The sequence below is a fragment of the Motacilla alba genome, chromosome 6, assembly GCF_015832195.1.
Source record: "Motacilla alba alba isolate MOTALB_02 chromosome 6, Motacilla_alba_V1.0_pri, whole genome shotgun sequence".
Taxonomy (NCBI): Eukaryota; Metazoa; Chordata; class Aves; order Passeriformes; family Motacillidae; genus Motacilla; species Motacilla alba.
The window spans coordinates 3737103-3750631 of NC_052021.1; the positions used below are offsets into that span (position 1 = coordinate 3737103).

The 13529-nt window shown below is 64.3% G+C and overlaps 1 protein-coding gene across 2 annotated transcripts; it reads right to left on the reverse strand.

The window, feature by feature from the left end:
• Positions 1 to 11: 11 nt before the first annotated feature.
• ADAM8 (ADAM metallopeptidase domain 8) lies at positions 12 to 12758 on the reverse strand. Of its 2 annotated transcripts, XM_038140632.1 has the most exons (21): positions 12618 to 12758; positions 11457 to 11566; positions 8358 to 8434; positions 8078 to 8156; positions 7911 to 7987; positions 6990 to 7176; positions 6551 to 6616; positions 6392 to 6460; positions 5697 to 5866; positions 5523 to 5604; positions 4851 to 4999; positions 3482 to 3659; positions 2752 to 2841; positions 2335 to 2530; positions 2092 to 2191; positions 1838 to 2024; positions 1663 to 1740; positions 1495 to 1579; positions 1291 to 1405; positions 981 to 1209; positions 12 to 848 (listed from the first exon to the last, which is right to left on the reverse strand). In XM_038140632.1, the coding sequence occupies exons 1-21, from the start codon at positions 12679 to 12681 to the stop codon at positions 693 to 695; spliced, it is 2544 nt and encodes an 847-aa protein (XP_037996560.1). In that variant the 5' UTR covers positions 12682 to 12758; the 3' UTR covers positions 12 to 692. The 2 variants fall into 2 exon arrangements, with proteins under 2 accessions (XP_037996560.1, XP_037996561.1); XM_038140633.1 differs by lacking the exon at positions 981 to 1209.
• Between the last annotated feature and the right edge of the window lie 771 nt (positions 12759 to 13529).

Genomic DNA, 13529 nt, shown 5'->3' on the forward strand with positions numbered 1-13529 from the left:
CATGACACCTCTTCCTTCAGTCTTTATTGGTATAAAAGCCTTGAACCTAAATTATATCAAAAATGGGAGGCCTGGTTTTACAGCAAGTGGCTCAAAATGGTCACATGAAGGTCATAAATAAATGGCTGCAGTAAAACGGCTCCCAGGGAATTCCCTTTTGAACGCTCAATGAATAACTCCAGAGATAAAAGCCCCGTGGCGAGGCCAAGCCCAGCTTGGACCTGCCACGGCCCCTGGTGACATTCCCCCGTGTGATGTCCCTGGGGCAGGTCCCCGCGGAGCAGTGCTCTTCCTGCCCCGTGATGCCAGGAGCTGCTCTCCGCAGCCCCGGCGGGGAAGGGCAGGAGGACAGGACACATTCAGGACGTCGGGAGAGAAGGCAGCAGCTCCCAGGGCGCAGGAGAGCCTGGGCCGACGTGGCTTGGTCCCCCAAACCGGAGCTGGCATTGTCCCCGCTCCTGGTTTCCTCGGGAAGCCCCGGCTGGCGGCTCCCCCTGGGACGGCCGTGAGGCTGCCGAGTCCATTAAGGCACAACTCGAGGATCTGTAAACACTGGTGCCCCCCCGGGCAGGGCCCGAGGGTCCGGCCGGCAATTCAAGTAAGGGTGGAAGCGAGACGGTGGCTCCCCAGCGGTGCCACCGCCCAGCTGTGCCGCTCTCGGCCGGCCGCGGTGGCGGATGGAGCGTCCTTGGTCACCTCCTGCCCGGGGGCGGCTTCAGGGCCACCTTTGGCGGGGGACACCGCTGAAAAGGGGTCGGTGGGAGGGACGGTGCCGGCGGCCCCTCGCCGCGGCTCGGCGCTTTGCTCTTCAGCGCTGGGAGAGGCTTGCTGGGCGGCTTCGGCTTCGCCTGGCGGGAGCGGAGGGAGACCCGACTGCCTCACCCGGGCACCCAGCAGGGACCCGGAGGGGACAGGGGGCGGAGGAAGGGCCCCCAAGCCACCAGCCTGGATGGGCTGGGTTCATCGGGAGGGGTGCTCACCTGCGGGGGCCATCCCGGAGGGGACAGAGGTGGCCCCAGAGGGCCGGGTGCGGGTGGCCGCGGGGCCAGCACGGGGCTGTGTGCCCGGGCCGCCCGCGGGGCCGCCGTGCTGCTCACCAGGCTGGGCTGGCCGATGTCGCTGCGGGACAGCTGGCGGCGGCCCGCCCGCGCCCGGCCGCCCTCCTGGAACAGCGGGTTGGCGAGGCCGGAGGGAGTCCCGCCGGAGCTCCTGTGGGACACGGGCACCGTGTGGCGCTGCTCGGGGCGCCCCTCGGGCTCAGCCCCGGGCAGCGCAGACGGGAATCATTACCCTTTGTGGGAGCGCCGCGCCGCCCTGGCTCTGAGGAGCACCACGCCGCCGGCCAGCCCGACTCCGGCCAGGGCCAGCACGGCCAGCCCGGCCGCCAGCACCGCGCTGCCGCTCCCTGCGGGGACAAGCCGGGCGCTCGGGGACGGAGCGGCACCTGGCAGCCGCCGCCGGCCCCCTCCCCGGGCTCCCTGCCCGGCGCCGTACCTGCGGCTATCCCCGCAATCTCCTGCTCGCAGTAGGGCGCTGCCCAGCCCGGGTCGCAGTGGCACTCGCGCCGGTGGTTGCACACCTGGAGGAGGGGGCAGAGCGGTCAGGGCGGCGGCCGTGCCGCGGGGCCCGCCGCGCTCCCCCCGGCGCCGTTCCCCCGCGTACCCCGTGGTTGTTGCACTTGGCCGAGCAGTTCTTGTCGCCGTAGACCAGCAGGTTCTGGCAGCGCCCGGCGTAGCAGACCTGGGGGGCGGCAGGCAGGGGGGGCTCTGAGGCTGCCCCGGGGCCGGCGCTCACCCCGGCCCGGCCCGGCCCGGCCCCGGCGCGGCTCTCATCTCACCATCTCCTCGCCGCACTTGGCGCCCGTGGGCACCAGCCGCAGCTCGGCCGCCTCGCCGGCGTCGCTGCCCGCGATCACCGCCTTGCACTTGAAGCGGCCGAAGTAGTAGCCGAAGGAGTAGTAGCCGGTGCCCAGGATGGGCTGGGTGTTGTCGCTCAGGCACAGCAGCGTGCCGCACTTGACATCCCTGCGGGACACGGCCGTGAGCGCCGGCGGGCGGGAGCCGGGACATCCCCCCGCTCCGCCGGCCTTACTTGGGGCTGCAGGGCTGCTTGCCGTACTCGGTGAGGCAGTGCAGGTGAACGTGCTGCTCGCTGTTGTGCTTGAAGCAGACGTCAGGGGCCACCTGCGCCTCTGCGGGACGCACGGACAGGGTTACGCGGAGCCGCAGCCCGGGATGCAGGGGGGGCCGCAGCCGGGCGGTGCGCTGGCCCGGGGGGATGCGGGCACACCCCGCAGCTGGGGCGGCGGGAGGATGGGCGGGGAGGGGCCCCTACCTGCGCCCCAGAGCGCCCGGCACTGCTCGCCGTGCGAAGGGCAGGCCCCGTTGTAGCAGTAGCCGCTGCCGTGCTGGCAGGAGATGCCGTTCTCCTGGAACACGTCCTCGGGGCACTCGGCGCTCAGGCCGCTGCAGTGCTCGGCGAGGTCGCAGTCGTTCTTGCTGGCCCGGCAGAGCGTACCTGCAGCCTTCACCTGCACGGAGGACACGGGTGTCAGCACTGCCTGGATGCTCTCGCTTCTCCAGGCACCGCAGAACAGCAGCACCCCGGTCTGGGAGACGTCTCCCCGTGGATCTAGACGCTGGCACTCTGCTACCGACTGAGCCACTGCACAGCACAGAGACTCCTCCGGGGCTCGGACCGGCTCTTCCCCTGCTTGAGAACTGCCGAGCTGCTCCCCTGTGGCGGCAGTACCTTGCAGTCCTGGCAGCATTCCCCTCGGGCGCACTCGGCTCCCTCTCTCAGCTGGCACGTGGTGGCGTTGCAGCAGCGGTCCGAGCACTCCTGCGGGACAGGGATGGGCTGAAAACCTCCTGGAAGCCCCTGAAGGACCCTCTCCTTCCTTTCTGAGGGGACCAGGTTGCCATGTCACCAGGTGCCCACGGCAGTGTAGCTGCCATGGGCTGAAGCACGGGCTAAAACCACAGCAACATCCCAGGTGGGGACATTCCTGCTGCCTCTTTATCCCCACTACCAACACCAAACCAAAGGGCCAGAAAGGATTTTTTCAGAAGATGAAGCCTGAGCTGGGTCCCTTTCCATGTCTCCAGGAAGGAGAAAAAGTGAGGATTTCTGTGCTCCCTGGATCAGGGGAACATTCCTTCAGGTGCCAGCACAGGGCTGTGACCAGGGATTTATCCCAGAGGCAGTGCCCGTCTGTCTTAATTCCAGCCTCCCTGGGACACGCTGGTAGGGATGAGGAACAGCTGAGCACCACTCTGGAAAGCATGTCCCAATGTCCCCTCCTGGAGGGGGACAACTTTGGAGGACTCGGTGGGATGTCCATCTTTCCTAGGCTAAAATCACAGCCAGCTACACGAAGCGGGTGGGTGCACACGAATATCCTCTGCCAGTTAACTTTTGTCAGCAGCCTCAGGAGCTGGCAGACCTCGGGCCCTGCTGCCCAGCCTGGACCCCAGCGCACCTGGGGCGTGCCGCAGTCGCACTGCTCTCCCCGCTCCACAAACTGGTTCCCGCACACCGGGCCCCCGTAGAGCTCGTCGGCGCGCGGCGCGTTCAGCAGGCAGCTGGTGCGGGGGTCCCCCAGGAACTGCCACATGTCCTGCTCGCTGCAGCGGCTGAAGAGCTTGGGGTAAACCAGCCTGGGGGGCACAGAACGGGGCCAACATCAGCAGAGAGCCCGGGGGGGCTGGAGGGGCACCCACGCAGAGGCAGCTGCGGCTGTGGGAATCGGGAAACCAGGAACTTCCACAGGCACTGCAGGGTTTGATCTGCAGCCTGGGGAGAAGCTTGGGTTGATGTGAAAATACAATCCACAGACATAAAGCACAAAACCCATAAACTTATGTTTCTATAGTTGTAAGTAAGAACATCCTTAAGTAAGTGAGAAACTGCACTGATAAAGTGGTGAAGGGTTTATAATGTAGGGGAGTGGTTGTATGGAATAAGTTAAGAGTTTAGAAGTTATCACAGAAGCATGTAAGTGTGACAGAAGCCCATTGGGCAAAAGTATCCGCAGTGAAGTAAAGGGGATAGGTGAGAAAAGCAAAATGAGCTGTAGTGTTTTGCCTGGGGGGTTTCAAGCTGATCTGATGAGCTCTCAACACCCCAACCTTACACCCCAGAATAGCTCAGCTTTCATCGGGAGGCATAAAAGGAGCAGGAGGCTGATGTGGCAGCGTCAGGAACAACAAAAGGTTTAATAAAGGCAAAATAACAAACTCAAAGCGATCCAGGTGCCACAGGCTTGTGCTCCTGGTAAAGACACCTCACAAAAGCGATTTGGTTTCTTTGTTCTGTGCTTTTCTACTCAATGGCCCAGGCGGGACCTTTTGGCTTATGGCCAATTAGCTGTCCCCAAACTTGAGGTGAAGTCCCCAAGGTCCTATCGGTGACTTTTCTACCTGATCACCGGGAGAAACTTCTGGGCTCTTTCCTTTTGGGGGGACAGAGGAAGGTTCTGTCACTCTGTCCATAGGGGGCACATTCCTGCAATGAGCCTTATGGCATCCATCCATTGGGTTAGAAAGTTCTGTATTGCATTGTAATGAAGAACTTGTGACTACTTTGAGCTTATGGCCGACTGCTTGCTCCTCTAAAATCTCACAGCCTCTGAGACTGATGTTCATCTGAGCAATAAACGGTCCTTAGCCCAAAAATAGTCCCATCCCTTCATTACAAAGCAGTGACAAAAATATACAGTGAGGTGGGGTGGGGTGGAATGTCCACCCAGACCTGACCATCTCACAGGTTCCACCCCACCAGGGCACCCTGTCAGAGGCCACCCCTGTGTTTTTGCTGCCCAGGGATGCCCCCCTGCCTCCTCCACTCACCCAACGCTCCCTGCCATGACGCAGCCCCCATCAGCTTTGGGGACAGGGCAGCGGCAGCCGGCGACGTCCTCGTCGTGGGACATGCCCAGGTTGTGCCCCATCTCGTGAGCCAGGGTGGACGCGGCGCCGATGGGGTTCGCGCTGTGGTCCTGTGGGATGAGAGCTCAGCACGGGTTAAATGCCCTTGATTCTCCACGTGTCTCCTCACACTGCCATGCTCAGGTGAGGGACAAGCTGGACGTGGTCCCGTGGCCCCTCAAGACGCCCAGGTTGGTCTCTCAGGGCTGTCGGTGAGCTTAGACAAAGTGGCTGCTCTGAAAATGATGCTCTGTGGTGGGTCTGGGAGGTCACAGGTCCCACAGCCAGCCTGTCCTGCTCCTGGGGAGGGATGTGGAGCACAGCCAGTCGCAGCCACCTGATAGCCACCAAAAATCCCAGCTCCTGTGCCTGTGGAGCTTCTCTGGGAGGCTTCCCAAGTGCACCAAAGGTACCACAGGTACCCAGCTGAGTGTCCACAGCCCCAGCACTTCTCTGGGGGTCAGTCACTTAGGGGACGGTGATGCCAGGGACCAAATCCAGCCTTGAGGCTGCAGAAGGGGACAGCTGGGGACCAGTGGAGGAGGGGGTGGCTCTGGGGGACGCGGTACAGGGAGGGCAGGGCAGGGGACCCACCTGGTTGACGCCGCCCGAGTCCCTGGTGCACATCACCAGCTTCTTGGCCAGCCCCACGGTGTTGCCGTGGAAGTCGACGCCCCTGTGGGATTGAGGTGCCACCGTGGCCACGTGCCCCGGGCGGTGGCAGGGCTGGGGGGGTGGCAGGGAAGGTGGTGGCCCCCCTGTCCTTACGTGATCAGCTGGGCGTTGTCGTGGGGCTTCTTCCGCAGCAGCTCCGACTCCCGCCAGTGCAGGAAGTTGTCCAGTGTCACCTCGGGGTTGGGGCTGACTGTGATTTTGTCCCTGTGGTTCCATACCTCCAGGCCGATCAGGGCCACCCGCAGGCGAAGGGGCTGGTAGAGCTGGGGTGGACATGGGCCAGAGGGAGCCTGCATTTGGGCTGCAGCAGCAGCAGCAGCAGCAGGGAGGTCCCACCTGCCCCGGGGACCTGCAGCCGAGCCCAGGACGCTCCTCACTGGGCAATGTCACCTCTGACACCCCAATAAATGACACAAGCTGGGGTGACCTTGGACACAGGATTTCCCCCCAGACTCTTGGCTGGTGAAGGCTGGGATGTGGCTCCCACACTGCAAACCATCAACTGGGGCTGGAGCAAAGCCAGCAGGAAACCCAGCACGGCCCAACGCAGCCCCCCACTTTGTTAGCAGCCACTCCAGCCTGACAGGGGCCACGGGACGTGCTCCCAGGGGTTACAGGACAAAATTTCCCCTATGGACAGAGCTGAGCCACTCATGTCCTCACTGCACATGCGGCTGGCCGAGGGATGTGGTCACCCTGTGGGCCTGAGAGTGGCTCCAGCTCCGCCACCCCACCTCCTCTGTGCCCACTCTGGAGCGGGGAGGGCGGCTCCAGAGCCCCGGGCTCACCTTGTCCACGTGGTTCACGATTTCCTTCATGCGGTTCTGCACGGTGCGGAGGTCCTTGTGCTTCCTGAACTATGGGAAGGACACAGAGAGGTTCCCAGGGTGCCTTTGAGCTCGTCGCTGCAGGCTGTGACAGCGAACCCACAGTTGTCCCCGCTTTACCTCCTGGTTGTCTGCCACCAGGACCAGCTCCACGTACCGGGGACCTTTTTGTATCGGACCTGATTTCTGAAAGGGAACGGGAAAGTGGGGCTCAGCTTGCAGCTTGCCACGCCACCAGCTGACCCACATCCTATGGGGTGTGTCGGATCCTGGAGGACCCTCCAAGGTCAGCAGCTCTCCTAGTTTGGCTCCGGGATGTCGTTTCGCTGGGTTTCAGACTTCTTCCAGCTTGCATGCTGGAAAACCCAAGCCTGCTGCTGGGGTGCCCCACAGGCTCTGCGGGCACCACAGAGCCTCTGGGGTGGCAGGATGCTCCCGCTAATGGCACGGGATCCGAGGGCCTGTTCCCACCACAAACCACCTGTGTTGGGCACCCTCCTCCCCGGGACTTCACGGGACCCCGGCTCGGGATGGAGCAGCGATGCAATCCCACCCCTACCCAGCGGTAGAGCTTCATGGCTGCCGGGATTTTGGGCTCGCGGTCGTACTCCAGGGTGGCCCCGGGCTCCCGGCAGGTGCCGCGCTTGCCCCGCAGGTGAGCTGCTCGGTACACGGCGTGCCGGCCCGCCACCGCCCCCTCCAGCGGCTCCAGCACGAAGGTGGTCTCATTCACCCGGAAAAACCCGCTGGGGAGGGAGAGAGAGAGAGAGAGGGCAGGCGTCAGGCTGGGGGGACAGACAGGACTCGGACAGACCCTACACCCACCCCTGGAAGTGCTGTGATAGGTGCCCCATCCTTGGAATTGTTCGAGACCAGGCTGGAGGAACCCGGTCTAGTGGAAGGTGGCCCTGCCCGTGGCGTGGGGTGGGACTTCAGGAGCTTGAAGGACTTTCCATCCCGAACCATTCTGGGATTCTGTGTAAATGCAGCTGCCCAACTGGCTGCTGGGCTGGGAGGGGACAAGCTGTGGCACAACACCCACAGCACAGGCAGCAGGAATGTCCTGGGCTTCAGCGGCTGATCCTGCAAGGATGGATCCAGCGAGGGCACTCCTGCCTGGAGCTCCTGTAGTGCTGGGGCTCCACTCTCACCCCACTGCCATGAGTCAGCCCCCAAAAGTGCCATGAGCCTTTCCTGCCGGGCACCCAGCCAGGCCCAGCACCTCCAGCAGGAAGAGGGATGTCATCTTCCCTTTTCCGCAGGGAAAGCTGAGCTCTCACTCCAGCAGCACAGCCAGGGCTCGGTCACACCGGCTCACCGGGACTCGGTCACACAGGGTCACCAGGGCTCTGTCACTTTGGGTCACTGTGGCTCGGTCACACAGGGTCACCGGGGCTCGGTCACACCGTGTCACCGTGCCGTGTGCTGAGGCTGGCACTGTCCCCAGGCAGGAGCAGCGCTCCAGGGAGCCGGGCCTTACCTGAGCCCGCCGCAGGTGCTGATGCTGGCTGCCGAGTCGGGCTGTCCCCGCACGTGGCCCTGGTAGAAGCAGTGATCCTGCCGAGAGACGGGGCACAGCTGTGGCGCCGCCCGGGTGTGGCAGGGCCCCCGAGGGCTGGCGAAGCCGCTCCCCCAGCCAGCCCGTACCTGCGTGTCCGGCCGCTCCGTGATCTCCGAGCCGTCGGCGGAGTAGTGAGTCTCGGTGTAGTGCTGCCCCAGCAGGGCCCTGCGGGTGGGGAAGGGGCGTCAGCAGCCACCCCGCTTTGGGGGGAGCATGTGGGGACCGTGACACCCCCGGGGGGGCTTGGCAAGGAGGGAATAAAGTGCTCTGGGCTGAGGCTTGGGTCAACGGTGGCACCGGGCCTTGGAGAAGGGATGCTCAGGGCAGGGGTGGGATGCAAACCCCCCTCTGCCCACCTGCACTCACCTGTTCTTCTCCAGCCACAGGAGGTGCTCCCTGCCTTCGGCACGGATGCCATAGAGGACATGGCTTGGGTAGGTGCTCTGCATGAACGAGAGGAGCCATCAGAGAGCCAGCCCGAGCCAGAGCTGCGCCAGAGGGGCCCCTCGGTCCCTGTGCTGCCCAGAAAGGGGACAGGGGGTGTGTGTGCCCTGCTGAGGGAGCCTGGCCGCTCCCCCTGGAGGCACGCAGCAAAGACACAGGAAATCAGAAGAGAAGGAAGAAAGCTTGTGGGCAATAAGGCAAATCCCCAGCACATCCTGAGATGAAGAACAGGTCACCCGCAAGGAGACGGAGTCAGCAGAGTCTGGCTTCCCGTGTCTGACACATGGCTGCAGATGGCCGTGCCAGGCACTGAGGTTTCCTACTCATCAGGCACAGAGCTCCTTTTTTGGGGTCTGAGTTCAGCACTTACTCACCGGCTGAACCACAAAGATCCCCATGGCTCCTATCAGCAGAGGCTTCTTCCTCCCTGCCTGATCTGACACGCCACATCACGTTTAGGGAACTGCCTTCCCTTGCCTCTCCTCGGCCCCTCAGAGCACATTTTAGTAGCACTGTGTCCCCAGTCCCAGTGGCAGGGAGCCAGGGTGGCTGTGGCTGAGCCCTGAACCCTCAGGATGGAGATGTTCCTGCAGGAAAAGTGTTTCCCTTTGGGCTGTCCTGTGAGCTCCACCTCCAGAGGCCCCATCCCCCTGGGGTCACTGGGAAACAGTCATGGTCCATGTCAGGCTGTGCCCTGGCCACGAGGGATCTGAGAGCTCTCCTGAGGGCACATCCGCCTCTCCTGAGGGCACATCTGCCTCTCCTGGGGGCACATCTGCCTCTCATGAGGGCACATCCGCCTCTCCTGAGGGCTCATCCTCAGCCCTGGCCTAGCCCAGGTGGCAAAGCAAACCTTTCCCATGGGGCCAGCATTCCTCAGGGATGAGGTGTGCTGCCTCTCCCTGAGGAGGGTGACAGCTCGGCTGTCGTGCCATGGCTCAGCATTCCCAAGGGGATGATCTGCACCCCGGAAGGAGCCAGGATGAGTGGAAAGCCCTGCTGACTCAGTGCCAGCGGCGAGGCCAGGTGAGAGGCTGTGCCTGTCACTCAGCTGCCCCCATTCTCCCAGGTTTGCATCTCCAGGCCAGCGCGCTCGCGGGTCCCTGGAAAATTCTTCTCTCATGAACAGCGTCTGTCCCAGCCCCTGTTCACCAACAAAGCCATCCTTTGTTATTGTTGGCAACGCCGAGGCCAGAAGAGGTCTCGAGGAATGGCAGGAAAGCACTTGGAAGGGGGTGCTGGGTCAGGGAGCGTCTCTGGGAGACGACCGCAGGGCAAGTTTAAAATAAAAAGGCCTGATAAAGCTGCTCTGAATCACCCCCTGCCTCATTAGCATGGGCCGTGCGAGGCTCCAGATGGGAAGGCTTTGGGAGCAGCCCTGCGAGCCCCGCGGCCGTGCTGAGCCAGCGCAGCAGAGCCACAGCCAGAGCACGGGGAGAGGAGGGGTTCCTCCCAGCTGCTCCCAGTAAGAGCCCCAGAGAGCTTGCGGAGGATGGCGATGGGATGTCCCATCCCACCCGAGCTCAGGTGGGAAGAGCCAACAGGCCTTGCACATTTTTCCAGAGCCCTTCCCATGAAGAACCCGGGTGTGCCACTCTCCCTGCTGTGCTGGCGCCCAGGAGATGCAGTGCTGCAGGACCCAGGGCTCCACCCTGCCTGCAGGGACGAACTTTTGGATTTAAGCAAAGCTGGGGCGTTCCTGGTCTGCTTCAACCCTGGCCTGCTGGACCAATTCCATGTGTCCCAGCCACTCTGCCCCCCAGAACCAGCTCCTGCTTACAGGAGGAGCCAGTGTGGAGCAGCACACCCGTCTCTGCCTCACAGGGGCTTGGTGCTGGTCAAACCTCGCTGAGAGCTTCTTCCCCACCCAGGTGACCAGGAAAGCAAACCTAACCTCTCTCCAAGAAGCAGGAAAAAAGGGCTTGGGAAGCAGGAGACTCCCTACCCTCAACAAGGCAGGTTTGGGATGTCCAAGGACCACCCAAACCAAGACCAAACGCAGGTGCCAGCCATCAGACAGCCCCCGTGGCAGTCCCGAGGCACTCGGCTCCTGGCAGATGTCTTCTCCAGAGGGATCCCGAGGTGGGTGAGCTCCCCTTCCCGGGGGGATCGGTGCCGGCGCACACCCGGCACAGATGGCGTCTCTAAATAGCCCGGGGAATGTTTATCTCGTGGACAAGTTTAGGTTTCTAGAGCAGGGAAAACAGATGCTTTTGGGGAGTGTTTTTGAAGCTAGCTTATCAAGAAGGGTTTGAATCACAGAGGAACGTGCTGTATGGCACCAGGGAGTACGTGTCCCCGGTCCCTCCAACCCTCCAGGCGCTAAAATCGGCGCTTTTTGGGGCTAGGAAAGGAATTAAAAAAAAAAATTGGCTGAATTTCACTTTAAGGCAATGAGGAAAGTGACTTTGAGGTCAAGGCGACATCAAGCACTCCAAACTCCTGACTCAAACCCCATTCCTTCCCCCAAATTGCCAGGTTTCCCAAGAAAAACAGCGCTGGTTTGCTTTCATGTGGATTTCTGCAACTTTCTGATTCTTATTTCTCCGTCCCAAAGGACAAAAAAAGCCCCAACTTCAGCAAACACAGCAAGAAAAGTGCTTACAGCTCCACGAGGCTCTGCAAACCCCTCCTTAAGGAAAGACCAGATGTCACAAGATCACGGCAAGGCTGCAAGAGGTGGCACCGCTGGGTCACGTCTCCCAAAAAAAGCACTGGAGAAAGCAGCCCCTCTCTCCAGGAGTGCACCCCGCTGTCTGCAGGCCCTAATTAGACCCAAAACAGCCCAGAAAAGCTGATCTGATCAGCTGCTCCAGCACCTCCATCCTCCGGGGGGGGAAGCAAGGCGAGGAAATGGGCGGCGCGTCATTCTTTCGGTGCGGGGCTGAGGGGGTCTGGCCAAAAGGTTGGTTCAGGGGTCCCGCTCTGAGCCTGGTGGTGGGACAAGACCCCTGCCGATTGCATCCCCCCGGGCAGACCCCCGGGAAGCAGCGAGGGCGGCTGTGCCGAGCTGTGACTCACCGGAGGGGCAGAGAGGTCCCGCTTGCCCCGGGGCAGCGGCAGCTCCCGCGGCAGCACCGTCTCGTACCGCTCCACGTGGGGCAGCTCCTCCCGCAGCCCGGCCCTGGAGCCTGCGGAAGCCGAAGGGATTTGAGACAGGTGCCCGGGGACAACCGGAGCACAGAATATCCCGAGCTGGAAGGGTCCCGCAAGGATCACCGACCCCGCTCCCGGCCCTGCACAGACCCCCCCAAACGATCCCACCCTGGGCATCCCTGGAGCGCTGTCCAAAGGCTCCCGGAGCTCCGGCAGCCTCGGGGCCGGGACCATTCCCTGGGGGAAAAACCTTTCCCTGAAATCCACCCTGAACCCTCCCTCCCCGTCCGACACGCCGCTCCCTCGGGGCTGAAGCCGGGGCACAACGAGAGCATCCGACGGGAAGGCGCAGGGGCGAGCCCGAGGAGCAAATCCTGAATTATCTGCTGGGAACGCAACTCCCTGGGGTGCTCCAGGAGCCGCAGCCGCCCCAGCCCGGCGCCCGCAGAGCGCTCGGCATCACCTGGGAGCGAGCGAGTCCCTCTGGGGCCAGAAGCCGCCCCGCGCCCCCGGTGCGGCGGCACGGAGAGGTTCTGCAGCTCCCCGCGGTGATGCCACCGCGTGTGACTCGGCGTCTGGCGGCTGTGGGGGCTGCTGGGGAGAGCGGCTGGTGCCTGGGTGGCTCAGCCCCCTCCCAGCCTTCCTCGGATGTCGGAGCGGAGAATTGCTGCCATGAACGCTTCGCTTTTCCCGGGAGCCCCAAACGCCGCGTTCGGACGGGGCTGGCCGCTCGGTGCGGGGTGCCCACGGCTGGGAGCCAGATGAGTCCCGGCCGACCTCACCGGCTGAGTGACGGGGGACCCCCGGCTCGCCGCGGGCCACCGGTTGTCACCCTCCTGTCGCCTTCCCGAGGCGCCCGCACGGCCCGGGAGGCACCGGGAGCATCCCCGTGGGAGCGAGCCCGGCCCGGGCGTCCCTTCTCCATCCTCCTGCCCCTCGGCTGGCGAGAGCAGAGGCGCACCCCGAGACCCCGGCACTTCCCCCCGAGATCCGCGGGGGTCCAGCATCCCCGCGCCGGCATCCCGGTGCCTCCGTCGCTGCCGCACGCCCCCCAAACTCCCCGCCCGCCCGGGCCCCCAGGCTCACCGCGGGCCGGCAGCAGCAGCAGCGGCAGCAGCGGCAGCAGCGGCGGCAGCAGCGGCGGGGCCATGGCTCGGAGGTCCCGCCGTGCCCCCGCTCGCCGCGCCGCCGGCAGCCCCCGCCCGCCGTGACTCACCCGGAGCCGCGGACGGGACGGGGCGGGGCGCGGCGGGACGGGCCGCCCACGGCGGGGAACGGCGGCGCGACGGGGGCACCGGGAGCCGGGGGGACACCGGGAGCCGGGGGGACACCGGGAGCCGGGGGGGGGCACCGGGGGCTGCCCGCTGGGAATGGGGAGGGGCCCTGCTGTACCGGGGAGCGGCCAGGGGACATCGCGGGAGCCCGCGGGGCACCGGCGGCGGATGGAGGAGGATCGGCGGGCACCGGGGGGTGTCCGTAGGGAAACGGGGACTGCCCGCGGGGAATTTGAGGGAGGGTGGTGCGGGCATCGCGGGGCTCCGTGTGCCACGGGGCGCTGGGGACTGTCCCCGGGCAATCACGGGCGTCCGCGGGGAATCGAGAAGGGTTCACGGGGACACCTGGAGGGGCCGTGGGACACCGGGGAGGGAGCACTGGAGAGGGTCCTCGGGCCATTGGAGCCCGTGGGCCACTGGGGAAGCGGGGGGCGGCCCGTGGGGCATCACGGGCGTCCGTGGGGCACGGGGGACTGTGCACGGGGCACTGAGGAGGGTCCCCGGGGCATCGGGCAGGGGCCACGGGGCATCAGGGGACGGTCCCTGTCAGGGAAGGCTTGCAGGACACCAGAGGGTGTGCGTGGGACACTGGGGACTGTCCATGAGCACCCAGGAGCGCTCCGTGCGGGATCGTGGCTGGCTGGGAGGCTCTGGGGAGGGTCCCTGGGGCACGGGGGGGCTGGATCAGTGGGGTGGTGGAGGATGCCCACAGGACATTGGGGAG

Excerpts from the sequence above, each read along its gene's own strand:
- ADAM8 (XM_038140632.1), bottom strand. The coding sequence starts at position 12,681 with ATGGCCCCGCCGCTGCTGCCGCCGCTGCTGCCGCTGCTGCCGCTGCTG. Across the intron at positions 1,580-1,662 it reads CCAAGTGCAACAACCACGGG|GTGTGCAACCACCGGCGCGA; the intron begins GTACGCGGGGGA and ends CCCCTCCTCCAG. Across the intron at positions 849-980 it reads CTCCGGGATGGCCCCCGCAG|GCGAAGCCGAAGCCGCCCAG; the intron begins GTGAGCACCCCT and ends CGCTCCCGCCAG.